Source organism: Cinclus cinclus, chromosome 1 (assembly GCF_963662255.1).
Source record: "Cinclus cinclus chromosome 1, bCinCin1.1, whole genome shotgun sequence".
NCBI lineage: Eukaryota > Metazoa > Chordata > Aves > Passeriformes > Cinclidae > Cinclus > Cinclus cinclus.
In genome coordinates this window covers 140,258,751-140,286,503 of record NC_085046.1, presented here as the reverse complement: position 1 = coordinate 140,286,503, position 27,753 = coordinate 140,258,751, and the positions used below count along the sequence as shown (strand labels likewise).

Sequence of the window (27,753 nt, the reverse complement as noted above, 5' to 3'; positions counted from 1 at the left end):
GTGAACCCCAGTGAACCGTGTGAGGGATTGCTTTATTTTTGACAAAACCTGAGCTGTTCCTGTGATCAAAATTGAAGAAATTGGAAAGAGCTGCTTTCCAAAAGGCTCTGTAAATAACTCGTGGGTTCTAAGGCCTTCACTAAGATGGAAGGACACCAGTTCACTCCTCACCATTCTTGATGCATAGTATACTGCACTTTTTTTTTGAAAACAAACAAATGTCTTTTTCATGTTTTCCTTGGATAATTTCAGTCCTGCTCAGAACAGACCTTGAATACAGACAGCAGCACACACAGGTTTTCAGCTGAGGTGCCAGGTCCATCCCAGAGCTCCCTAAAGGTGCTGCTGCTTTCATGCAGTGGCTACAAGTGGGTGGTGGGACAGGAAAGACACCCACTCCCAGCTTCACAGGATAAATAAACAAACCACCCTGGGATATGCATTCGTAGACAGAGAAATGCAGTCAGTGCAGGAAATGCAAGTTCCTCCTTGTCACAACACACCAGGAATTTTGACTTATTTTAGCAGGGCTTTTAAGAATTGGGTTAAATTGCTTCTTATCAGCATTTATTTTTATTCTTGAAGTACATGAAATACGGTGTCTCTGTGAGTAATCTTTGATGTGAAAGGTGTGTGTAATAAACTGTCAGCCAAGAAACTGCCTCGCTCCCTGTCTGCACCCTGTGCCAAGCTGGGGTGGGCTACAATATTGCTTTTTCTTGCTTTCCCTCCACAAGTAAAACTCTCACTTTTGTGAGGGATTTAGCTCATGTTCCAAGCTAGAAATCTCTTCTCTCCTTCCTCTCACTCCAGTGTGACAGTCCAGCCGGTGGGAAGTGTCAGAGGAGACTGCACACCCACAAGGGGCAATTGCCTGGCTCAGCCTGGGACCAGCCTCCAGCCCAAACATGATCCAGCCTAAGCTGATGAGAGCCCCTCTGGGTCTGGTCATGACTGCAAGCATTCCAATGCTGGGCTGGGCTGGGCTGGGACCCCACACTCTGTGGCCTTGCCTTCCCAGCATGAGGTGTCTCTTGCTACCATGGCCATCACTTTTTCCCTTGGGGTTTGGGGCACATTTTGTCCATGGGTCTTTAACTAGAAGCTGACCATGGATTTCAGCATTGATCTTCTCTTAAATTAATTTCTCCCAATCTTTTTATAGCTCTCTGACTGAAGTGGAATTTATTCTTTCTTTTTTTTTTAATATAGCTGGAGGTGTAAATCCAGATAAATATAACTCCTGAGGAGGAATCAACCTGCCCATGCCACAGCTCAGCAAGGCCTGTGTTACTGCTGGTCTATATAAAGCAACCAGAAGCTTTTTTTAAACCTGTGAATTACTGAAGTAATTTTTTTTTGTTACTTATAGCTAATTAAATGGTTCTCATTTAAAAGCACTGTCTCCTGGTGGTAGGTAGAAACACACAATCTTACTCTTACCACACACTTTTATTTTTAAAGCCTCTATTTTTAATCCAATGGTGGGATTCAGGGTTAATGCTTGTTAGATCTGTGTCTAGACAGTTGTGAAAAACAGGAAATGAATTACATTATAGTACAAAAGGAGAATTTAACCTCTTCTCTCCCCACTATCTCATGGGACTGAGTAAAATACGTTACAGCAGAATATTTTAGAAAGTTTAAGGAAGTAGAAAAATAAGAAGGGAAAAAAAAAAAAGCTGGGTTTCCACAAGGCCTCATGGGAATTATTACACAGAAAATAATGTACGAGACTCTGTCCTCAGCTACACCCAGGCAGTAATTTGTTTCCTCTGGTCCCTGTGGAAAAATTGAATTTTATTATTCCCTGCTTATGCTGAACATTCGGAAGAAGGAAAAGCCAAGTGAGCCCATTTCACACACATGCACAAGCTCTTGTGGCAGCTGCAAGAGAGCAGCCACTACACAACACCCATCCTGCAGCTCCATGAGCCAGTCAGAGATGTTTGTAACATCCCTGGGCCAAACAGCACCTTGTACCCCTTCTCCTCAGGCTGCCTAAGGCTTCAAGGTATTTTTGAAATATTTACAAAATTATTTTTTGTTTATTTGGATTAGAGGCTGAAAAAATGCAAAATTCCCTTGCTTGGCCCTTCAGGAAAGTAAGAGCTCAAAGGCTCATTGGCCCCAGGGAGCAGCACAGGAATACTGCTGAGGCTGAGGATGTACAGGATAAGGCTCCAGCTTTTAAAGATTGCTGTAATGACCCCAGAGCATGAATTAAGCCAGAATTGCTGTGGACAGCTGGCCTGCTTGGAAAGAGCTGGAAATCAGAGGCCTGGGTACTCTTCACCCACTAATTCCCTCATTCCCTGCAAAATTGCTGCTGTTTTGATGCAAAATACACCATGGTCAAAACCGGTGCTGCAAGCATCTTCCAGACTGCTCTGAGCACTTTCCTCGGCCCCCTAATGTGCCCCCAGTGGTGCATTTACACAGTTTCTTAACACTCCCTGGACCCCAGAAGGCTGCAGAAGCATCAAGCAAGTGCCTGTTCCACTCAAAGGCACTGTCCTTCCCGGATGGCTGCATGTCCCTGTACCCTCCTCCGTGCCAGGGTGCTATTGGGGCCGTGACCAGCCGGGTGCTGCTGCAGGGACCCTTTCCATCATGTGCACAACTCACCTCCCTCATCTGCATCTCTTTGCTGGAGCCAATTGTTTATGTTTGCCACACATGCTGTCAGCTGGCCAGAAACATTAATACCCCTATGGCAGAGCAACAAAGCCTTCCCAAGGATCCTCCGCGCCGCTCAGCCCAGGCTCTGCTGTTCTGCTCTCCTGGGATCCCCACTGGCTTTGGTGGCTGCTGGGAGCATGGAGGAAAGGGATTAGTCCTTTCAAGAATATTTATTTGCTTAGTTTTATCATGATTTCTTTTAATTTTGAAGGCACATGAACATGCCGTGTACAAATCACTGGAATAATATTGTAGCTAATTTTATGGCGTCTTCAGCACCGTCCAAAAAGTAAAGAAAAACCTCAACCAACAAACAACTGTCCCCGCAATGGAGCAATCTAAATAAAGTTCTTTAAGCAATACAATATTTTCCTGTATAGCCGTCAATGTTTCCACTGTCAGTTTGTCTTCATAAAGGAACCAAGCTTTGGCACAGCTTATATCAGAAAAAAAATAACACCTTTAAGTGCTTCCAAGGGGGTATGGGGTAAGGGGGATTATGGAAGTTAAAATCACTGGAAGAGCTGTAGAATGCTAGCCTAAGGGTCTCAGAAAGGAAAAGAGCCTCTATTTATCCAGATTTATTTGCACACACTTGTGCCAGGGAGGGAGGGTGTGGAGCAAGAGCCCTTCCAGCATTTGCACCAGATCAGGTAGCAGCAGTTAAGGTGTGGATCATCCTCAAGAAGAGCCAGCTGCTAACAGGACTGGTGAGGAAATAATTCAGTGTTGCCCATTGCTAATGTTGAAGTGAGCTGGGGAGCCAATACCCACTGCCAAACATGCTGCTATGGAAGGAGCTGTCTGTACCTCTGTATCTGTACATGTGGGGAGGCCCAGGGCACGTGCATGCAGATGGGCATACAAATAGTACAAGCTGTCTTTCAGAAGTCTTGCTCTGGAGTGTGAGGAAGGTCAATAACTTTCTTGTCAGCAGCAGCTTTGCTTGAAGGAGAAGCTTTAGGACATGGCTCATCCTGGGGTGGTGGGGTGGAAGGGAGTTTCTTCATTAATCTTTTTTCTGTTTTTTTCATTAGCATCTTCTGCTTGATGTCAGTGTAGCCTGCTTGACAGTGTATTACTGCCAGAAATGGAGTTTGATTTACAGAAGAGGTGAAAAGCTAAATAGAAAAGGATACAGGTATTCCAAGGATCCTCATCTTGGTGTCCTTCCATGGCCACACCTGTCACCCCTGAGATCTACTGGCTCTGGAGACTGTTGGAGGAACCCCAAAGCTCTTCTTGCTGGCCAGCATGGATTGCTGTAGTACACTCTCAGGTATCTAGGAAACCACACTTACCTCCACCCCATCCTCAGGTTACCAGATGAACTGCATGCGCTGAGATCTTGCATCCCACTTAATATTTAATCACCCTTTGCCCTAATTTTCTTAAGTAGGCAGTGAAACCCTAGCAGGTTTGTGTGCCCCAGCAGCATGGTATTTTATTACAGAAAGCTCAAAACAAAGCTTCCATTTGCTAACCCAGCCATGCCAATTGCTGTAGCACAGGAGCTCCATAGATCAGTCTCCCAATGGCATTGAGCAGCAGCAAGGAGCAGTTCTAACAGTATTTGGGAGGGGGCTCTTTTGCACTAAGCAGGCCAGGCAGAAGACCTTAGTGTGGGACAACAGTGCCAGCTCAGAGGAGACCAAGAGTCAGTGAAGATGGTGACAGCTCTTTTGGACCCCACATGAGTATTTCTGTCATGTGTCAGGCTTCAGATGTCCTCAGCAATGGGCAACCTCCACGTGTGATTTTTTTGACTCTATGTGCTAAACCAGGACATTTGCTTTTTGAATGACCACAAATAATCCCCATTTCTGAGGATGTTTGTAAGCCCAGCAAGCATCCTTGCCAGGTTGGATGGGGGTCTGAGCAACCTGGTCTAGTGAAAGGTGTCCCTCCCACTGCAAGGGGGTTGGAATTAGATGATCTTTCAGGTCCCTTCCAACCCAAACCATTCTATGATTCTGTGATCATGAGTGGGGTGGTAATGTCCTGCAACCTCCACTGTCTGCATTGCCCCTGCAGGCAGTGAGCAGAGGGGACCCCAGGGTCCATGACAAGGGTCCCTGACAAGGGCTGGGGACCTGCACCCATGTGGCCAGGGCCAGGCTGAGCTATTCCACAGCTCTGGATGCCCACAGCAGTTCAAAGCAGTAGGGCCACAGAGAACATTGGCAGAAAGGTTTCATCAGGCTTTGTGCCTTGGAAAGGGTGCCCCTGGCTCACACCGCCCTTGGCCCCAGCTCAGAGGAGGTTGGGGCTTTGCCTCTGTGCATGGATCTGACCTCCATTCACCACGAGAGCATGGAAAGACTGAGAAGCAGGAGGTGCTGGGAATGTGCATGGGTCATCTTTGCTGGCAAAAAAGTTCCTCACTTGGTCTTCCAGATCTCAAAAGCACCTAACCTGGGGTGTTTTATTTAATAATTATAAACTAAGTTGAATGAGAATGACAATTAAGTAAACAATCTACCCTGTAAAGGATCTCAGTAAAATATAGCAGGCAGAGCACTGCAAATCTCCCCCAAGTCCCTCCTTCCCAGCCTACTGCTGGGAACAAGGCAGGGGGAGCACCCTGCTGGTGATGCCATCAAGGAGAACAGCTGGACCCCACAGCACTGGCAATTTTGCGTCTCAGGACTCAGCGTATCGACCTCTGTTTACTTTATGGGAACTCCATGGACAATGCATTTGAAAACAACTCCTGGCCAGACACATACCTTAGCATATTAAAAGGTATTTTTAGTACTTCTGGCAAAGCAGATTGAACTCTGCTTTTAGTTGCACTAAGACAGCTCCATGGACTTTGCTGGCAGCCCTGAATATTTGTATCAAGGTAGCAACTGGTAGAGGTTACTTGACTAAATAGTTGCATTTCCTTCATGCAAGAGAAAAACACAAGTGCAGATAGATACTGGTGGGATTCCTGACTAACAGCGGGCTCTATTTTCTTCCTAAGAGAGTGACTCTGCCTGAAAAAAGTTTGAATTGCCAAAGAAGTAGTGTCATGTAGCAAGGAAAAATTACCCTGAATGTCGCCTCCTCGATTTGTGATGACTTTGTTTTTGTACTGGTATAAATATAACTGTGACCATTTCATACAGCAAAGTGCTCTGTGATGAGTACAGTGAAAATAGTGGGACTGGTTACTCTTGCTACTTTTGGGCTGTCAAGCCTTGCTTCACCCCAGCAGTTAGAATGGTGGAAGTGGCAGGAGCTTTACAGCTAAATGGTTAAAAGCTGCAGCAGAACATTTTCTCGTGATGGCTCCAAGCATGGTGTTGGTGTGCTGCCATTTCAGCAGCCAAGCTGAGATGGAGAAGCACGCCACCACAATTGCATACTAAAAAGAAGGGAAGGCTGAGATAACTACCATCTTCTTACTGTGTAGGCTGTTTGGAAAAAAAATAACATATAATGATTCCTGCCTTATTGCAGTGTTTGGGTTCCAGATATAGCCTTCCATGGAAAGGCTGGTATGATGCTGAACCAAGCAAAATGAGCATTTCCTGCTTTTAAATAATATAATGTCAGGAATCCAGCTCACTGGAAACATCCTGCTCATCTTCCAGAGCAGGAAGCAGACATTCATCACAAGTACCAGGTGAATAATGTCATTTCAGCTGGACTTTGTAAGTAGCAGTTCACAGCTCAGGTCCTTAATGCTTATTTTTATTACTATAAAATGAAGCTTGGTACACTTCATGCCTAGGAAGTGGCTTAGCTCAGAAACCCAGGGACCTGCCAGAGGCCTTAGATAACTAAGTAAGATTTGTTTTAACTGCCCTCAGTATCCAAAGTATTTCCTACTGTAAGTATAAGGAAACATTGAGGGTACTTAAACAACCATATTTGTTTATCTTAGGTCAAACTGAAGAGATTTTCCAGAACCACTACTGCAGCTGCATTTAACTTGCTGAAAGGCTGCATTTGTATAGAGTGCTTCACTTCTGACTCCATGATCATAAACGAAAAGAGGTGAGCTCCACAGGGAAGCATGCACAAACCTGGGTTGATGTCTCCAGACATGCCCTCCTTGGGTGTGCTTCATTAACCTTGGCCTCAACTGGGCCATGTCCTGCATAAGGAGGAAGCCAGAAGGCAGAAGAAAATCACCAGCATTCTCTCCCTCAAATTTCTGAGAATACAATTGCTTGAAGAGAGACAGACATCCAGACAGGTTTTCCCACAAGAGATGAGATTCTCCAAGCCTGTGAATCCAAAGCATCATAGGAGGGTAACCCCACCAAACGTGGAGCCATCTGCTCTGCTGGGTGACATGTGAAGTGATGCTCTGCAGGTCCTCCCCTCCAGCAGGGTGGCTCATGCCAGGTGTTGGGGAGAGCCACCACCTGGGTCAGGGACAGTGTTTCGGTAATGGTTCTGCAAGACACCCAGTGCAAGGTAACTGTGACTACTGTAGGGACATGGTGGTATTTTCATACCTCATTCTTACTCCCTGGTACAGTTTTCTCTAAGTCATTTAGTCTACAACCCTTGTTTCCTAAAAAGATAGGGAAAAAATGTGAAAAATGAGAAAATGTGGACCAAACTCATTCTAACAAGGAAAACCTGACCAACCAGAGATGGCCATTTTGCAGTAGAAGCTTGGAGAGGAATAGTGCTTCAGAACATGCATGAGGCTCTGGCTGGACAATAAGAGTATGAGGAGAGGAGGCCACATGTCAAAATGTCCTGACCAAGGCTCTCATCCTGGAATTTGATTCATACAAATGCATCCCACTGCCCCCTTTCTTCCTGAATAGCCCAGATCAGATTGCAACATCCCCAGGTATCTAAATATAAACTGATAGCAAACCAATTGGTCTGACATTGTGAGGTGTCACAAACCCATTCTGGTAGGGGCTGTGACTGCTGACCAGATCCCCGAAACTGGCACGCGGTGAGATGATGGTTCCATATGGTCCCTGGTGTGCAGGAAGAGCTTGCACTGACATTACAGGCTCAGGCAGTCGATGGCAATACCTCAGCCTTCAGCCACAACCTTGCAAGACACAAATCCCCTCTGCAGTGCTGTCAGGATGACTCATTTTTAACTGTAACAGCTACTGGCAGGGCTGAGCGTGCAGGGGACCACCTCTGTCCTTATCCCAACCTGCACATCCACTGAATGCTGACTACTCTCTCTGCTGGCCAATTGAGAAATGGGATTTTTCTCAAGACAGACCTGGTCACATATAAGTTTGCAAAAATGCACTTACCAAGCAAATGCATGCCAGAAGAAAAGTGTCTATTTCTCTAAAGACACAAACAGCTGAATAAAAGCGGTTAGTTATCAAATAAACTATATTCTTGGGTAAAAAGCAGCAGCAAAGAAGAGAAACATGCAGGAGAGATGTGGGTGTTCCATCTCATGCTGCAGCTTACTGCTGCAATAGCCTGCTGGAGATGGGAGGAACCACCCATGAGATGGGATATGCTCCCATTATACAGCTATCAGAGTCTTACACTATGATGCCTAGAAAGAAAAGGCTTGGAAATTTTCCAGTGATCAACAGAATATAGAAGCTGGGAGATGGTGGGATTGTGAGTAACTGCCTTGAGAGCAGGAGTGTTTCTCCTCGCTTTCTTCAATGCCTGACTCAAGGATCCCATAGTCCAAAAAGCCACCACTTAGGGGTGCTCATAAAACTGTAATAACTGGACAATAGGAAAACATCACTGTGGAAAAGAACTAGGTAAAGAAGGCTGAAAGGGAATGGGAAGCTGAGCTGCAGTAGGAAATCATTGTACCGAAAGTGCGTAAGTAGCACATCTTTGTCCTGGACACAGTGGGACAGCATGTGGACACAGTAAAGATTAAAAGTCTCAGGGGCTATGGGACCAGCATGGAGTGTAAGTGAGCACAGGCTGATCCTGTTGTGCAAGTGCAGCCCAGACAATGAGCCATCAGTACTTTCCTATTATTTCCAATCTCTCAGTGGCATGAGCCCAGTTCCCCTGCATCAAGGAGTGAGACTCTCCCTAAGCACCACTTCAGCTGCACTGGCCAGCTGCACCTGAGGACCAGCAGTTGTGTTCTGTCATACAATATACCCCACACGGGTATGTATGACTGTGGTATGAAGTTCCTTGAATCTTAGGTATTTAAATACATCACTGGTCACAGAGCTGACAATCAGTGATGTCTGACAATAAGGTTGCCTCCTTGCCATCAGATTTACAGTTCTTTGCTTGTACTTCTACAGGTACATGGCAAAGTGGCTCTTGGCAAACTTTGCTTTTCTGTCTGCAACCTACTGTGGGGCTCAGTGGGGAAACCACACTGGTGGGGCCACCTCATGCATCAAATATGGGTTGACAGCAGAGGTTAAACACAGCAAGTTCCACAAAATAGTCCGGCTAGGGTTACCTGGAGAAAGGAACAAAGAGGGTAGGGAAGTCACTTAGTTCCTCTGATGGGACACTAGGACTAACCAGCATCAGAAAAGAGCTGGTTTCTGATAATTGGAGTGAAGCTTATCTTTGTATTTTGGGCTCTAAATGAGCACTTGATGTATTCCTCAATTCCTTCCTTCTGATACCATGCCACCTGAAAGCCCCAGACTTGATGGGCTACAGAGACAGCATCACACTATCACCATCCTCAGCACTGAATTAAGTAATACTCTGACTTCTACTGATCCCTCTGGAATGACAACTTTTTACAAGAGCCACAAAAATATGGCTAATTATAGAAATGCTATCATCACATACATCCAGCCTGCTACATGTAAAATTAAGCACCTGTTGAGAATGATTACAGAGAAAAAGGACTAACTCTTCACAATGATTTTTTTTAAACTTGCATATTATGAATAATGATTGTGACTGTTCTTAACAGCCTTGATGCTGAAACTAGATTAAAGCAGGCAGATTCTTGTGTCTTGACCCCCACTAAAGGGAGTATGTCACAGATTTCAGGCACCGGAAACCAGCTGAGGTTAAATCAAATGACATACTCAAGCAGGGAGGGATGAGAACCTCATGTTCTGTAACAACTTAAGGGGCCTGTTGAGCAATGCACAGGAACTCTGTGTCTGTGAGATTCAACCACTTGAAGGGTAAGAAGTGCTTAACATAACCTGTTCATGTGAAACATGGATCTTTACATTCTCACTTCTGCTGTGTCTAACCCAGCATGTTGGCAGCTACAGAGAGCTGAGCAGGCAAACTGCTGCTGCTCTGCACTGTCACAACCAGCCTTAACATCACCAGCAAGTCACAACATCTTCATTCCTTCAGAGTGTGCCTGCTACACCAGCATCAAGCAGAAATAACTGCCATTTCATCCAAACATGGAGACATCAGACCTTTTACACAGGAGTAGCTGATTAAATCCAGCTGTCCCCTCTCAAGAGGGTTCTGTGCACCAGTTTATCAGGAATCCCGAGTTTCATCTCAGTTCCTTCTGGTGACACTGGTTCAGAGTGACAGAAACTGCAGATCAACAGTCCCACTCCAGAGGGGAGTGTCACAACAACTGGCCACCTAATTAGTCCATGCTGGCACTCAAGGAGTATGTGGAGCAGCAGCCTATCTGCACAGGCAACCAACTATGCTGCATCTGGCAATAGAACGTTTAAGTTCCTATATTCAGCAGCACTTATGTACAGAAAGAGATGTCTGGATGAAGTGAATCAATCCCACAGTTGTTCAGTTGGCTGTCTCTGCTGTTAATATGCTGAGTAAATTCTCTAAAACTGGTGACAGATACAGTAAAACACTATGTATGTAACAATAAACCTATGTCTATACAATAAACCTATGTAACACCAGATTTTTACAAGTTTTGATATTTTTCTTTACTTACAAATAAAATAATCCCTCAATACTTAGAATCTTTACTGTGCTTCTCCTCACAGGAATAAACATTTGTATCACAAATGTTTATTGTAGTCTCAATCCCAGTATGTTTCCAAGGCCTGGCTGGCTAAAGCCCTGAGCAGCCTGGTCTGACCTGATTTCAACAGATTGGACCAACAACTGCCTGACCCTTCTAACCCGTGTTCTCTTACTAGTCCGTGAGTCTCTGATGTGCTAGGATATAAAGTAGAACAGGTCCAAAGCTGAGAATTAAAGACCTCATTTTAGCCTGTTTCTGCAATTCCATGTTTAGGGCAGTCTTCTAAGAAGTGTGAGACTGCTCCAAACCCTCAGTCAGCAGGATGGCTTTCCTGGGATGCCCTGCAGGGATGCAGCTTGGTGTCACCTTTAAGGATATTTAGCAGCAGACAGCCCTGAAGGGGGAGGCTTTCCCACTCCCTTCCCCCCAGCCATATGGCCCTGCTGATTTCCTTACACCAGCAGGAGCAGCTGTCTGACCTCATGGCAGGCCAGCTCAAGGAACCATGAGGCAAGAAAAAAAAACCTCAACAAAACTTCCTGCTTTCTGTCAGAATTATCCTGAATTACCATAAGGCCAAACAAAAACCAAGTCCAAGAAGATGGGAGCAGGTGAGAATGCACACAGCCAGCATAAGAAGCAAAAATAGCAACTGCATCTTCCAGGAACTGTCAGCACTAGAACATTTAACTGAAATGGCAAGATTTAATTCTCCCCTTGTACAGCACAGAAACCTGGATACTTACCTGGTTCTACATAGTGCATGGGAGTTTAGAGCTGAACTACTAAATAAATTTTCCCTTTACACTTCTGCTAAATAAGGACCAATCACTAAAGCTAGTGAGGAAACTGAGATGCACTGTCTGTTTATATATAATTGACAGCAATCATAATATGAAGAAAACCGTATCTCACTTTTAAAATGTGACAACATGTAGCAATTTAGGCTACAATATTGAATATTTTATGCATGTATTTTTCCAAAAGCTTTTTTTGCATCTCTTTTCAGTTTGGGCACAGTTGCTGGAAAAGCAGTATGCTTATGGTGGCATGTCTGCCTTTGATTTGACATTAAAAACCAAGTGAATTCTTACATAATTAAAATAAAGGTTTTTATTCAGTTCAACATATTTCTGACTGGGGGTTCTATTTTCCAAATACCTATTCCATATACAGAAATATAAACCATAAATACAGTGTATGAGCAGCAAAACAAAACACATCCACTCAGAACCAGAAGACCTTTGTTCACTTTACTGTCCTTCCAAGGAATAGCTGTAATCAGTCTGACTGCCAAATTGATGCACAAAGTCTGAAAGGGATATCACTGAGCCCCATCCCACTTCAGGATTCATACTGATGAAATCATCCAAGTTCATCTTGGAATCTAAAAAAGGACCAGAAAAGGGAAATATTTAAGTTCCTGGTACAGGTTCTGTAGCAGAGGTATACATCTTTGAAGAAAACATTCCAAACCCCTCTTCAATAGTTCAGTTCACTCCAGCAAGATTCTGCAAATTGCATGGTAGTACAGAAACATCTTTTTCCACTCTCTGAAACATTGATTTTGCCCTGATTCCCCTCTCTGCCCATGGCAATAATCACATTACAGGATCAGTAGGCATCCACTAAGTCACTAGAAAATAGCATGACTGGGTAAGATTTTTCCCTACAACAACAGCCTAGAAGGGTCAAGTAGTGGTCAGAGAATTGGAGTGCAAATAACAACCAACACAGGGAAGTGCAAGGCAGTCCCCTGCATTCACACAAATGGAATGACTCAAAAGCAGGGAAAATATTATTCATCCATTTAAGTTCTCAGCCAAAATCAATGGAGTCAACTTTTGCACTGACCAGAGGAACAGGCTCACAGCAAAAGTCAGAACTGCAAGTTGCTTATTGTCTCTCAGACGTGATTAGCCCCTTGGCAAACCTGCAGTTAATTACTCTCTAGATAGCAGTATTTGTTTTCCCTCCAGCCCTTAACTTTGTCCTCACTGAACACTGACCTGCTGCAAGGCCAGAATGTGCAGAGGGGAGATGTGTGACCTAACCCAGCCTCCAGCCTGGAGGGATGCTCAAGTGAAGAAAAGCACAAACCTAGGCTGGGGCAAGTACTTATTTTTTTTGTGAATGACAGAATGAAGTCAGTGGGAAAAGTTTAACTGCCATGGTTTCAAGAGAAAAGTAACCATGACTGCTCTTTGCTAGGATTTTAATCTGCTCTGTTCCCTGCAGGAGGGGTAGAAACCATTCTGTCCCAAGAGCTCACTGGAATAGCACTGGTGTGCAGTTTTGGGTTTAGGTGCCTTATACATCCTTTTTCCAGAGCTCACCTAGTACAAGCTTTGCTGACTCAGAACCATGCTGATCAGAGGTTCAGTTCTGATGATAAACACCTATGGGCTTGTTGTTTTAGGTTCTTACTGGTGATGTTTAAATGCCCACTTTTAAATGCCCATTAAAAGAAAATTGGCAGAGAATGAGTTTAAGGAACAGAGTAGTAATGCCACTGCTACAGATTTACTTTACAGATTTACTGTTAACAGCTCTTCCACTGTATTAAGTATTTACCATGAATGATTCATGTATGCATTTAAGGATTAAGAATCAAACAAGAGAAGGCTCTGAAGAATAGATTATTATAAAATCCAAAGGATGGAATTTGCTTCAGCTGCAAAATGCTTGTGTAACTAGGCTTACCATTATGGACAGTATAAGCAATGAAAGGAAGATGATATTCAGGAACTCCAGAACCAGGAGACCCAGGCATAACCCAGCCCCTGAAGGCCTCTACACATCTACACTACAGCACAGCTTTGTGATTTCCCTAATCCCAACTCTCACCCCTTCTGAGGTCTGGCCCCTAAATCTTTTGTTAACCTGTTTGAACTCTGTATATGGAAAATCCTTACGTCCAGCCAAGCACGGTCCTATTGCTGAAGCGAGTCTGGCAGAACAGGGAATGTGGGAATTTAAAATAGCACAAGCTCAGCAATTTGCTGCCATAGCTCAAGAACAAATTAGTAGTGGATAACAGCTTGTGCTTGCTGGCAGACTGTTGAGTCTTGTCTTCCAGTTCCAAACTTGTCTTTTCCTCCCAGATGTGTTTTCAAAATTAATGTGATTCTTCATATACTTTAAGATTAAATAAATAAACAATTCTCTGCTTTATGTGCATTGAGCATAGTAAAACAATCCATAAAACTGTTCTGTGAATGGTAAAGCAGTCCAAAGGAGATTTTTCCAGTAGTTACAAACACAGCTGCTGTTCACAACTTGGAAGTTGTTACCAAAATGCCTGTAGGAAATTAAATACTCTCTAACTTCAGAAGGATTGTGGCAAAGCATAACACAGCCCACAAGCAAAATTTAATGAAAGGAAAAAAAAATCACCAAAGCAAACAAGTCCATTCCTATGAAAAGTGACAGCCTAGGAACCTGTCGGTAGATGGCACTGGAGCAGCACAGGAGATATCCGTAGGGAAAAACTCTGTGAGACCTCTCCTGCTTTATTCCTGTAATAACAGCTCCTCTATGCTGCTCTTTCCACATAGGTCTATCTAAAGGCCGTGAATGTCGTGTTAGACCTTACGGAGTGAGGAAACAGCTCGACAAAAATGCATAAGAATACAACAAAGTTCTCTTTCCGAAGCAGATGAAAAGTGACAAACATCAGCATAGATACATAGATACAAAGATACATCTAGATGCTACAGCTGATGACCAAGATGATCTCTCCACAAAAGCAAGGAGCATGTATTCCACAACATTTTTACAAGACCAATAGCAGCAAATTATTTTAAGATTTACATTACCCTTGCAGTCCTTCTCAGGTGCTGTGACTGTTATACTAGCTTGCATTTGCGCATGCTTGGGGCTCATCTTCCTTTGTGACCAAACACACTTTGTTACACACACTCCCCTCCAAATGAGACCTATCTGGCCCATTATGGGATTCTTGTGTAACTTTATTTTAGTTTAAATTGTCTGCCACTTTTACCCCCAGCAGGGGGGAAACAAAAGGCCATGTACTATCTCAGGCACCGTCAGCCATGATACTTCTGGCTTCTGCCAACAGTGGTTAGAAAGCTGCGCTTAAGCCAAGCCTCGGCTTGGCTCACAGACCTCAGACGAACTCGGCGTAATGACAGCTGCCCAGGAGCGGCTGGAAGCAAGGAAGTCTGGAACAAAGCCTCCAAAATCAGTTCTGCTGATGCCTAAAACCTTGGGGGCACCTAAACGAAAGTTGGACTCTTCATAGACTTGTGTAGGTGTTTATAGTTCTCTTCAGATCCTTCCGTCTGAGCATGGAGATAAGTGAGAAGGACTCTTCCCACTCTCAGCTGGGGAGCTGCTGTCTCCACAGCTAAGATATAACTGACTGTGCAAACCATCCTGGTTGATCTCAATGTAAAACACAGCTCACCACTACAAATTATCTTTTACATCAAGTGGTATAATTTCAATAAGCCACTCTGGGAATTTAAATACTTCTTAGTTATGTCTTTATTGCATCTATCTGACTTGACTCATTACTTCCACAAAAACTTGTGAAGTAAGGACGGAACTTGACAGACTGGAGTTTTATTCTCAAATGAGAGCAGCAGAAGGTTCTCATGCAGTACATAGGAGCTACTTGTATTCCTGTCAGTGCATTTTCACTTTTACTAGGATCCTGCCACCACTCTGGAGACAAGATACAGAAAGCAACTGCAGACATCTGCGGGGCCTCTGTCTAACAGATTTCCTGTTACATACATGTTTGATAAACAGTGTCTACAGAATTTCTCAGCTGTCCTACTCATCCTCTTCGAAATAAAAATAAAAAAAAAACCCAACCCAAGTAAACCCCCATCATTATTGACTACCAAGGATTTTATTAATAATAAAAAAACCAAAAATCTTTTACAAATCAACCAACAAGTGTGCTACTAAACACCTTGGGAGAACTGAAATTCAAACCAGTGCTTTTCAGTGTAAGAGCTGCTGCTATGACTTGTACAAAAGCCATACAACCATCTGTTCTGAGTAATTTTGAAATGCACTGTGCAAGCTGTATTTTACACAGGCTTGCAGTAAGGAAGGCTGATCTTATCCCAAATCATACACTAAACAGAATCAGACCTCATTAATTTGTGGAAAGAAGATTTAAGAGAAAACCCAAGGTTGGGCTCACCAGCTCCAGAATAATCTGTTCACCAAATCTAATTTTCTTAGTTTTTATTATTTAAACAAAATACCTTGTTTTCTTTCAACAGGAGGTCACTAGCAAACAAGTAGGACCATGGGAATGTGCTGCAGCTCAGGTATGTTTACTCCCATAGAGCAGCTTTGAGGACAGGGCAGGGTGAGAAAGCACTGTGCAGCCAGTTAGGTTGGCCAGCCTCTTGTGGCATCCATGGCAGCAGAGCAGAACAGAGGCCAGAGCAATGCCAGTAAAAACCAAAGAGGCCTAACTCTGGGAAACACCTAGAGCAAGTTGCAAGCAGTTCCAAGAGGCTAATGCTTAGCATGGGAGGTCTAAGAAGATACTGAGGAGTCTGAGAGGGTTCTTTTAAATTGCTGTTTTATCGGTTAGACTGGAGTTGTTTGTCTTTTAGAAAGATGCTTTTAAAAATCACCTTGTGCCAGCTTCAATTTTTTAGGCATAGACAGGAATTTATGACTCCACATAAACTTATTTTTGATTTATTCCCTTTGAGTTACAAGTAGGAGAAAAATGCTGAATTTGTTAATGATCGAGATTGCTCAATTAAATTCCAAAAGATTTTGGTAGCAGGGGAGAGCTGTAGAGGTGGCTTCTCTAGAAGCTTCCCCCATGTCCAACAGAGCCAGTGCCAGCCAGCACTGGGATGGACCCACCTCTGGCAAAGGCTGAGCCCATCAGCAATTGTTGTAGGACCTCTTCCTTTAAGAAATTTTTAAAAAGCTATTGCACAGAAGTAATTGTGGCCAGAGAGGAGTGAGAATATGCAGGAGAAACAACACGACAGACACCAAGGTCAGTGCAGAATGAGAGGCAGGACGTGCTCCAGGCACCAGAGCAGGTATTCCCCTGCAGCCTGTGGTCAAGACCATGATGAGGCAGTTGTGCCCCTGCAGCCCACAGAGGAGCCTCAAGCAAGAGCAGGTGGATTCCTGAAAGGAGGCTGTGACCCCTATGGGAAGCCCATGCTGGAGCAGGCTGCTGGCAGAGACCTGCAGACCTGTGGAGAGAAGAGCCCGGCTGGAGCAGTTTTGGTGGCAGGACTTGTGATCCCTCAGGGGATCCACGCAGGAGCAGCCTGTTCCTGAAGGACAGGGGAAAGGGAGCCACACTGGAGCAGTTCATGATGATCTGCACCCATGGGATGGACTCACACTGGAGAAGTTCATAAAGAACTGTCTCCCGTGGGAGGAACCCCACACTGGAGCAAGGGAAGGACTCCTCTCCCTGAGCAGCAGCAGAAACAACCTGTGATGACTGCAACTGCCATTCCCCACTGAGGGGGAGGGAGGAGGTAGAGAATTAGGAATAAAGCCAAGACTGGTAAAGAGGGAGGGGTGGAGGAAAGGTGTTTTTAGGATTTGTTTTGCTCCTCATTATTCTGCTCTGATTTTGATTGGTAATAAATTCAACTAATTTCCTTCAGTCAAGTCTGATTTGCTCATGACAGCAATCAGTAAGGGATCTCTCCCCATCCTTATCTCAACTCATGAGTTGTCATTGTATTTTCTCTCCTCTCTACAGCTGTGGGTGAGAGTGATTGAGCAGCTTTAGCAGGCACCTGGCATCCAGGCAGGGTCAAACTGCCACAAACATCAAAGAAGACATATAGGAAACAGGAGGAACATAAAAACCTTGCATCTTCTCAAAAGCTTAGGAATTTGGCTACTCTAAATGAAAGAAAAAAAAAAGGAAACCAAAACAAACCCACTCTGATAGAAATGTACCTCACAAATAAATTGGTATTAAAACAAGATGGGGTCGGTTCTGTCAGCCATTATACTGCAGTCACCTCTAACATGAAATATGTAAGTAATTTAATCTTACGCAAACACAAATCAACATGGAAAGCCGAATGTTCTATCTAAGTGAAACGGCAGGGAGAAAACAGTTATCTGTAATGGAATTTGGCATGGACGCAAACATTAATACCCCAGGCTCTTTTACGATAACAAAAGGTCTGCCACCCAGTTTTACATCAAGTTAAAAATAAGGCAGCTTTATGCCTGATAAAACTGTGCTGACACATTAGAGTTGGACCCAGACTCCTCACAGACTCACAGCACAGTGCACATTGAAGCACACATCATTATAAAGTATCTCAAGTGAATGCAAAGGGAAGACAAAAGTAAAGCTGGAGAACTGGTACTAAATGAAAGACAACTTGAACTAGACAGCCTAGATCTGAGACAAGCTAGTCTTGTTCTGGCTCAGACCTTGAAGCTCCTTAGTGAATGACTTTTCACCTTCAGTGGGTGCAGGGTAACAAGTTTCTTTCAGCCAACTAACCAGGAGACCAGAGCACGTCAGCACAGTGCTGCAATACTGTGTCCATTTGGAGTTCCTCAGCACAAAAAAAAACCAAAATATGGACATATTGGAGTAGGCCCAGAAGAGGAAATCAAGTTGTTTGGTGCCGGACATTTAATCAAGGAGAGGCTCAGACAACTGGGTCTGTTCAGTTAAAAAGAGAAGATGAAAGGGAAACATTACTGCTGCCTACATCTACCTGATCAGATGTAGGACAATGGAGCCAGAGTCTTGTTGGAGGAGCCTGGCAACAGAACAAGAAATGAAAAAAGCAAGTTGGAACATGGGAAATTCAGATTATATACTAGGATTTTTTTATTCATTTTTTGTTTACCATGCCAGTGGTCAAACATTGGAACACTGTCCAGAAAGGTGGTGGAATCACCATCTCTGGAGGCATTCAAGACCAGACTGGACAGAGCCCTGAGAAATCCCTGTTTTGGGCAGATGTCGGACTGGATGACCTATGGACATTTCATTCAGCATGGCAAGGTACAGAGCATAGAATGAAAGCATAAGAGGAAGTAAGAGCTACATATCCTTCACTATCTACCAGCATCACAGAGACAATCTGGAGGCCAGCTGAGGCCTGTGGCTGCTACTCACCAGTAAGGTAAAGCTCAGCCAGACATGACAGGTAAGGGGAGAGTTACTGGGTCTGCAGCTATGGAGTCATTTACTCCAGCGAGAGATACATGTGCACATTTGCAACTGCTTGAGTCATTATGTAACATACTACCCACAAGTTATGGTTTTTATTCTTTTGATTTGAGTAGAATGTTTTGCTTTCCTGGTCTGACCTCATCTGTATTCCTTACACTTTCATTAGCTCTCAACCAACAAAAACAATAAGGCAAAACCAGTAAGTTTTCCACAGGCAGAAAAGTTCTCAGCACCTATGAGACTCCAGCTAACAGACAACCTTCACTGTAGTTCAGGAATCCTACACTCCCTACAATACCTTTTCATAAAAGTCTGCTGAAAATAATAACCAAGAGTTAGAATACAAGGTGCTTCATAACCTGGATTGTCTAGAAAACACCCTAAAGCCTCATAACTAAGACTACATCTGTGTTCCTGCTCACTCTCATAATTAATCTCTACTCTCATGTGAAACACCAAGCTTCCTTAAAAGCCAAAGCAAAGACTGAGAATTAATTTCCCAGAAACTTAAAACCACTTGGACTTAAACACAGAATGTGTTTCTTTGACTCTGCCTTCTCTAACAAAAACACACAGCAATACTGCATTATGAAAAATCAACAAAACCAAACATGCAGAGCAGTAACATGAAAACTCTTTCAAAGCAAAACGTCACCATACTTTCCTTGGAAGAAAATGAGAGAACCAACGCACACATGGCAAATGTTACTCAGCTTCCAAAACACATGATTAGAATAAAGCGAAGTGCTGTGTGATAAGAATTCTTTAAGCAGCTCTACAGAATAGATGGCAAGTCTTCACCTCTCTCTCTGCCTGGCCCAGAAGCTATTGGCTATGCTATCACTTAGAAGAGGCTTAATGCTTAGGGAAAAACTTGCCAACTTGCCAGTGACTTAAAACATCCTGGAGTCCAGTCACCTGGTAGAGAAACCTCAAACATTTCACACAGGTAAAGCCACCACACTGAAGAGAGCCTGAAAACTTCCTCCTGCCAACACTATTTTGCCAGAATGGGCTCTGTGTGTTAGAGTGTGGTATAATCACTGTGTGAAAAACGTTGTGACCCCTAAGCAAGTTATTTGGCCTCTTTCCTTCAGTTCCCTGCTGTAACACGAGAACAGTATTACTTACCTCTCACTCTCTGCTCCACTTATGAATATCAGTTTGATACCAGTAAATGCCAGAAGGCAAGTTAGACTACATGTTCAAAAAAGTGGGTACCAAATGCTTCTTAGCCCTGTTTCTTTCCCATATGAAGTAGTAAGCTGGCTGGACAAATGTTATATAAGTTATTAATTTCCCATGTGCATCCTGGACTACATCATCCAGCACTGTAAGCAGGAAGAAGGAGTTCTGGTAGCTCACCTGCAGTTTCAATGCAAGGGTATGGAGGAGGAGGTTTCTGCCATTTCCCATTTGCATCCTTCATATGAGACCTGTCTGAAGCAAATGTCTTCAAGTACAGATCTGCTCGAATCATTCTGAGTTTTCTAAAAAAATTTGCAAAATTGTATTAAAAGGTGCATGCACACAATACTGCACTAATCACTCAGAATAAGAGCATGTTCTTCTCATCAAAGAGCACTAATGTTATTAAGTACACAAACCAGGAACGTTGGGCAAGTTGTTTACATGAAGCTACAGTAGGCAAGAAAAGGATTTTTGATGACTAAGAACTACAGGAAAGTAACACAGTGCATTTATTTTACTAGAGTATGGTAAAGAAACCTCTATACCTATGCATACACAAAGAGAACTTCAACTTTGATTTCATGAAATAAAATCCACAGTCTTTATATTTCATGTCATCACCTGTGAAACTCTGGATGAAGGCTGTCATCCAACCTAAAGGCCTCCACACTGTACACATCAAAAGGACATGGAAATGGCAACACTGTGTCAAGATCATAAATGAAGTTCTGCTCCCCACTGGAAACATGAAGTAGAATAACATGGTAGTCCTGGGAAGAAGAGTAATTGCCATTAGTTAAACAGCAATTAATGAACTGGCAGAGAATGGAATAAAAAAGATTCCTAGAAGCATAAGTTCAGATCCATTTTTTAAAGTCTGCTTGCTGTCCTTGAATATTAAGCCTGTAACATTTCTGACACCAGGAGAGAGATTTCCTAATGTCTATCTTTCCATCTGCTCTTCCAGAAACCTTGCTCTTCTCCCCACTTCTTTGCAGCCTCCTTTGAATTAAGCTAGGACAGCAGAAGTGTACGCTACTGAAGTGTACAACACTCCTAAGAAAACAGAAAATCTCTCTCATGTTCCACACCAAACCACAACAGTTGTTTCGTTAAGCACTTTTTATTAGACCCAATCATAAATAAACTCACAAGATAAAGTGATAGGTTAACATTAAAGTTACCCAGTGATCTCTTCTAATAAGAGATTCTGTACCTGTTGCAGTAACACGGTCTGTGAATTTGAGTGTCGAGTGTTCAGCTGCCAGAAGCACCTGAAAAACCAGCACACCACTGAAAAACCAGCAAACAGCTCAGACTGGGAGGACCACAGGAATAAGACAATTTCCTGTAGCAGCTCTTGAAGCTGGGAAAAAGTATCTGTGGGTACCACATCACACTTTTTCAAGGCAACTATTTTATCAAGACATTTGGGTTATGCAGTGCAGTTGTACTCCTTAGCTTGTAAGAAACACAGGTGGAGGTTTGGGGATGCTGCAGTTACTGACATTAGGTGTCAGGTATGTATACTGCTGTTTTCCAAAATTAAATTGAAGGTAGCCCTTAACAACTTATTTAAATTTACATTGAATCCACTCACAAAAAGGGTTGAGCACTCTCTTATGACACTTTCAATATTAAAACCACAAAGACATCTGAATGAAAAAGATCTGGGCAATCTACTTCACCAGACCAATACACATACAACAACTGTATTCAACTGCATTTAGAAAAACCTATTAGAGAGTATAAGAAAAATTAGCTTACAAGCTTTGCGCAACCTGTGATCCACTGAAATGTCAAAATTAAAAGACCCTTTAATGCATTAATTTTACAAAAAAAATCCATATTCTGCTATGGTGTTTCCTGACTCTGCTATTCCCTTTTAGGTTATCTCTGTAACACTTGGATCTCTTTTTAAACCAAACCTTTTTTTTTTTTTACTGTAAAGATACCAATATTTTGGAAGAAAGTGATTCAGAAATCAGAAAACTTCAGAAGTTTGCAGATTACTTTGCAGAATTTCAGAAACAGAAACTGTCACAAAAAATAGTTTTTTTTCTGTGCCAGATAACTGAAAGGATTCTATGATAGCAAGGAATTCTGCATCAGCAATTACTGAACTACATTAATTGATCAAATGACACTTCAAAGCCACGGTTTATGGGTCAGTTTAACTGCTGACACCTGAATACATATATAGCTTATATTTTTCTATCATCTGGTAGGACTACATATTTTCATCCATCTGCTTCTTACAGTCATCTACCTACAATTCTACAGGGCTGGCAGCCTCAATACCCAGATAATAACTTTCATAAATCTATTATGCATTTTTACTATAATTAAGACTTGTCACTTGTAGGTTTTACTGACTGTCTCGCTATTAATTTATGAGGAATGGTGCAAAGGATCAGCAGGTTTAGGCTATTTATAAATCTGTTGTAAAAGTTTTATAAATATTAATGCAAAACTATGCAATGTGTGAAGTTGCAAAGGACTTCAAGAGGTCATCCGGTCCAACCTCTTGCTTAAGGGGACTCTCCTACATCCAACTGCCCAGGACTGTGTGATAGCTTTTAAAAATCTCCAAGGATGGAGATGCTATGACCCCTCTGAGAAACCTGCTCCAGCACTCCATCACCCTCAGAGCAGAAAGCGTTCCTTTACGTTCAGATGGAACAGTTTGTTACATGCCCATGTGTGATCCTGCGGCTATCAAGTACAGACACACATTCAAAATTATTGAGAATAATTAATGGCTTACCCAGACAACAGGATCATCTCCACGTCCAGATTTCTGCTTCCAGAGTGGAATCTAAAAGTTATAAATTAACCTGAAGTGAATAAAATCTTATAGATTAATACAAATTCATTTCAGGTGGTCAGTTCTTTGCTAAGCTATCAACTTCCTCAGCTTATATCTGTAGTGCAGTAAGAAAATTTCTTCTAGTTTCTCTCGTAGGAGCATGAAACTGGAGATACTATTCTGGGCCACATTAGAAAAGCTGTGCAGAAAAGTGATGGAATCACCATCCCTGGAAACATCCAAAAGACTTGGGGATATGGTTTAGTGATGAACATAGTGGTGCTGGGTTAACAGTTGGGCTTGATGGTCTGTCTTATAGGTCTTCTCCAACCTTATGGTTATTAATGGTTCTATGATTTTGTAAAGATAACTATTCTCCTAAATTGACAGATTACAGATAGAATTACTCCCACAGCTCACAGGAATACCATGCCTCACTCTTGAATGCAGTGCATTATTAAAAGATCGCACGTGTGGCTGGCACACCTCTGAATCAAAGTGAGCTACAAGACTCTATCTCACCTACAGGCTGGGTTAAAGGCTCACTGCCCAACACCGGACTATGGTCGAAGTCGATGGGACCATGTCTCACCTACACGGGGCTGCAGTCTGGAGGCCAGAGCCTTTCCATAGCTGACTCCGATCACATCCCATTGACTCACCATCCTCCTATCATTGGATATGAAAACAGCATAAAATTCTTCCAAAGGATACCGATCCTGACTCCTGATGTAGTCACATAGCTTCCAAACATTTTCTTCGCTGAAAAACACAAAATCGATTATTTATTTCGTTTTCCTCCAACTTCATTTCTCGTGACGAGAAACGCGCCCAGGAGTGTCACCAGCCCGCAGCGGCGCCATTCCCGCCGGGGGCTCCGGCTTTCCCGGCGCTGCGAGGGGCACTCGCTCGCCCGTCCCCGTAGTTCCCCTTACCAGTAGCAGCTGGTGTAGGTGCAGGCGGGGCGGGGCGGCACCGCCGCCTCATAACCGGCCTCAGGCCGCGCCATGGCCGGTCCGAGCGGGGGTGAGGGCAGCGCAGGGAGCGCTGGGCCCGGCGGGGGCAGCTGCTACGCCGTCCCTGAGGAAACCGCGGCCATCGCGGCTCGGGGCGGGCACTTCGCGGGTACGGCCAGAGCGGCGGCCGGAGCTGCAGGGACCCCTCAGGCGGGGCGGGAGGGACGGGAGGGACGAGGCGGAGCCGCCGAACCAGCCCCGCCCCGCGCCGCCTGGCGCAGCGCTCCGAGTTTTCGGCGCCAAACGTGTGCGCCTTCTGCCGCAGCGCGCCGCGTGTCCTTCCGCCGTGCGCGCCGGGAGTAGCGGCTGCAGGGAAGAGCGGAGCGGGACGGAGCGCGGCGGAGGGATTCGAGCGGCGGGCGCGGGTCCCGGTCCTGGTCCTGGTCCCGGTCCTCCTCGTCATGGTGGTCCTGCGGAGCAGCGCCGCCACCCCGCCCCGCATGGCCGCCCGCGACAGCCGCTGTCGGCGGCCCCCCTTCGATCTCCTGGACTCCAGCTCTGAGTTCATCTCCCTGGAGCCCCCCACGCTCAGGAGCCAGCGCGTATGGACGCGCTCCGGATCCGCTAGGGCCGCGGGATCCAGGGGGACCAGGAGGGCCGAGGAGGCCGTGAGTGTCGGCTGGGGGTGGGGTGAGCACGGCCTGCGGGCTGCACTGGGCTGTGGGCCCGGAGAGGCGGCGCGGGGGAGCCGGTGCTGGCCGGGAGCTGCTGGGAGGAGCCGAGAAAGCACTGGGGAGTGGTGTTCAGGGGAGGAAAAAAATAAGGGAGAACCGAGTGTTTGGGACAAGCGGCTGCGGTTGGGGTGTGTGAAGAAACAGCCGGCCAAAAGGGGGGTTCAGCACAAGCCCTGGTCCGGGGGCTGTGATAGCTTGCTGGTCTCTAGGAATATAAATCTTCATCGCCTCATGGTTTGGTGTGGTGTATGTCATTCGCTATCCTCGTTTATTTTGGTTCGGTTCCTTATCTAAAAAAGTTATCTTGAGAAGATATAAGAAACCTCTCTGATTTAGTTGCAGTAAGGCTTATAGAGCTCTCTGTGTTTAGACAGCAGAAATGTATCAAAACCGGCATGACACGAAATGTATGGGACCTCTGACTGCGTTCTGTGGCCCGAAGGGCCTGTTAAATGCTCCGTAGTCAAGTGTATCCAAATAGTACTTTGGATGCTGTAAAAAAGAAACTGTTTAGAAGTCATGGCTCATTTGTGGTTAATTAAAGTGCATAACCCAAACTGGTGAAAATGTCACTTAAGCTTTCTATAATTTTGATCTACTCTACTAGTGCATCTCGGCACTGGAACTGTTAATAACTGAGTCATTTAACTTCCATTGTTTTTAATACAGCCTTCGAAAAACTAAAACTCTCCTCTACTGTTTACAAGTCAGGCTCTACTCTGCAGGCTGTCCTGCATTTCTGTGACAAATAAAGGCAGACCAGATCTGACTTGGAAGTTGTCTGCTCTTCAGGGGAGACCTGCCTTGGAGAGATGCTACTCAAAGACTGTTTCCTTCCAGCAGATATCTTTCAGGAGTCTCAGTTGTATGGATTAATTTTATATTTTTTGGCATTACATTCAAGACTACTGAACTAAGAAGGAAGAAGTCCTAGTGTAGCAGATTTCCCCCCCCCACCCCCTGCCTTACAAAGGGTCATGGGGTTTGCTTAAAGATCACTGCTTTGTTTTTGCAGTCTGCACTAGAAATGCTTGTTGGGGGCTCGTTCAGCCTTTGCACAGGAGGGAAGGCTATGCAGTATTAGGCAGATAACACTGCTGGCATGTGTTCTCAGTGTGGAAAACAGGAATGAGGCAGCTAACTGTAAAGTCATCCTTGAAACCAAAGCAGAATCATTGTTATGAAACTGGTTGTAAGGTTGTTCTTTGGTTTGGGTGTTTTTGGTTTTTTTTGTTGCTTTTTTTTCCCCCTTCCTTTTTGTAGTCCTTTCTTGTACTTTGAGCATGAATTCATTACCTCCTTTGTAGAATGCTGGGCTCTGCTGGGGGTTTTAACTGTAGAGATAATGTAGAAGTGCTCCATATAACAGAGGTCATGAGAACTGGTGCTGGCCTAATGTTCAAGTCTTGATGTCTTTTTCCTGCCTTGGTGTGCAAGGACTTGGTGGTGGCAGCTTTTGCTTTTTTTTTTTTTTTTTTTTTTTTTTTTTTTTTTTTTTTTTTCTGGTATCAGCATATGTCTTATCTTTAGTTATACAGCTTATTTCATCCGTAGACAGTAAAAAGCATACAACAGGAAATCTAAGGTAAACCAATATCTGCTGAGTTTATTCTCTTCCAAGTTTCCAGTCCCAGTGAGTTTCATGAGTGAGTCCCCCAGTGAGATCCAAAGTGGCTGCTATCCCTTTGGAAGCCATGTGTCTCCAGGTCTATAACCCTACTGTAATTCCCCAAGCTGAACGATTTTGTTCTTGTGACCTGTATTTGAGGGTGGTGTGCTCCAGAGTTCTCTCTTTGTCTGGGCATTCTGACCTGTGTCAGAAATGTGGTCAGCAGGACCAGGGCAGTGATTGCTGTGCTCAGCAGTGGTGAGGCCAGACCTTGAATCCTGTGTCTAGTTCTGGCCTCTTGTGACAAGAAGGACATTGAGGTGTTGGAATGTGTCCTGAGAAAGACAAGAGAGCTGGGAAAAGGTCTAGAATGTAAGTCATATGAGGAGCAGATGAGAGAGCTGGGGGTGTTCAACCTGGAGAAAAGGAGACTCAGGGAATAACCTTATTACTGTTTACAGCTACCTCAAAGGAGGTTGTAGGTGATCAGCCTCTTCTATCAGGTAACCTATGACAGGCCAAGAGGACATAGCCTCTGGGTGCACTGGGGAAGGTTCAGGTTGGACATCAGGAAGAAATTTTTCACAAAAAAAGTGGTTAAGTCTTGGAACAGGCTGCACAGGGAAGCATGGAATCACCACCCCTGGAAGTGTTCGAGAAATAACTGGATGTGGCACTTAGTGCTGTGGTGTTGTTCACAAGGTGATCATCATTCAAAGGTTGGGCTCAATCTTGGAGGTCTTTTCCAACCTTAATAGTTCTGTGAAAGTGACTTGGCAAGCTCCTCTGCCAGCTCCCTCTGTAGCCTTGAGTGGGATCCCATTGGGGCCGGTAGAAGTGTGGGTGTCCAAGTGGTATAGCAGGTCACTAACTTCCCTCCTGGATTATGGGGCCTTCTGTTCTCCATCCATGTCTGAGTACCATGAGGACTGCTGGTCTTACTGTTAAAGCCTGAAGCAAAGTACTGCCTTTTCCTCATCCGGTGTCATATGTTTGCCTGTGCATCAAGTGAAGTCTTCCTTTTCTTGCTGATGTATTTGTAAAAACGTTGTGTCATCTTTTACAGCAGTAGTCAGATTAAATTCTGTTTGGGCTGTGGCCTGTGTAATTTTCTCTCTTTATAACCTCCTGACATGGTTGTGGTCCTTCTTTACTTGTCATATCCATCAATCAGTGGAATTACCTCTTGGTAGCATTAGTGTGAAGAAGTAGAATAATCTGGTCTGTTTTCTGCCCTTTTCAGTGTGAAATTTAGTTTGGCATACTTTTAATGAGACCTGGGGTTGTAAATGGAACAAGCTGCTTCCCATGATCATCACAGTTTTCCTCACGTAGTAGAAGTCAAAAGCATCTTCCTTGTAGAAACACCAATGTGAACAAGATGAACATCCATGAAGAACTGTATCTGTATCTTGAGTTCCCTTTGGTTTTCTGTGCATAAATGCTACCCTCTGGAAGGAAGTCTTTTTATATCACTCTGAATGCCATTATAAATGGAACAGAGACAGGATGAAAACTCTTCTAAAAAGATTTTAATCCCAGTACTAGGAATTTTTCTGTTGCATTAAAGATACAGAAATCTAGCAGAAAATGGACCCCGCTTGGGTTCCAGCTGTTCCTCAGAGATCAGAGGAGCTGAATGCAGCGGGGCCTAAGTTCTGATTGTAGCCCATTGGACACCATCAGCCTGGCTGAATTCAATAGAAATTTACAGGATCCAGATTCATAAATAGTG

The 27,753-nt window shown here is 44.1% G+C and overlaps 2 protein-coding genes across 10 annotated transcripts in view; one reads left to right on the top strand and one right to left on the bottom strand.

Annotated features, from left to right (window-relative positions):
* Nucleotides 1-23,868, bottom strand: NTAQ1 (N-terminal glutamine amidase 1). 9 transcript variants are annotated; one of them, XR_009933130.1, is made up of 7 exons: nucleotides 23,655-23,868; nucleotides 23,382-23,481; nucleotides 22,678-22,728; nucleotides 20,532-20,680; nucleotides 20,085-20,209; nucleotides 2,629-2,811; nucleotides 1-1,782 (listed from the first exon to the last, which is right to left on the bottom strand). XR_009933130.1 is itself a non-coding variant. In XM_062491547.1 (7 exons), the coding sequence occupies exons 1-6, from the start codon at nucleotides 23,726-23,728 to the stop codon at nucleotides 18,260-18,262; spliced, it is 540 nt and encodes a 179-aa protein (XP_062347531.1). In that variant the 5' UTR covers nucleotides 23,729-23,868; the 3' UTR covers nucleotides 11,812-11,924; nucleotides 18,256-18,259. The 9 variants fall into 9 exon arrangements, 8 of the variants coding, with proteins under 8 accessions (XP_062347507.1, XP_062347522.1, XP_062347483.1 ...); XM_062491547.1 differs by lacking the exons at nucleotides 1-1,782; nucleotides 2,629-2,811 and adding exons at nucleotides 11,812-11,924; nucleotides 18,256-18,300; XM_062491523.1 differs by having other exon boundaries at nucleotides 1-2,811.
* A 268-nt stretch (nucleotides 23,869-24,136) lies between these two features.
* ATAD2 (ATPase family AAA domain containing 2) overlaps nucleotides 24,137-27,753 on the top strand; it is a 30,075-nt gene continuing 26,458 nt past the window's right edge. The window contains exon 1 of the mRNA XM_062491468.1: nucleotides 24,137-24,343. Coding sequence (XP_062347452.1) covers nucleotides 24,137-24,343 — 207 coding nt within the window. The remainder of the gene's footprint in view (nucleotides 24,344-27,753) is intronic.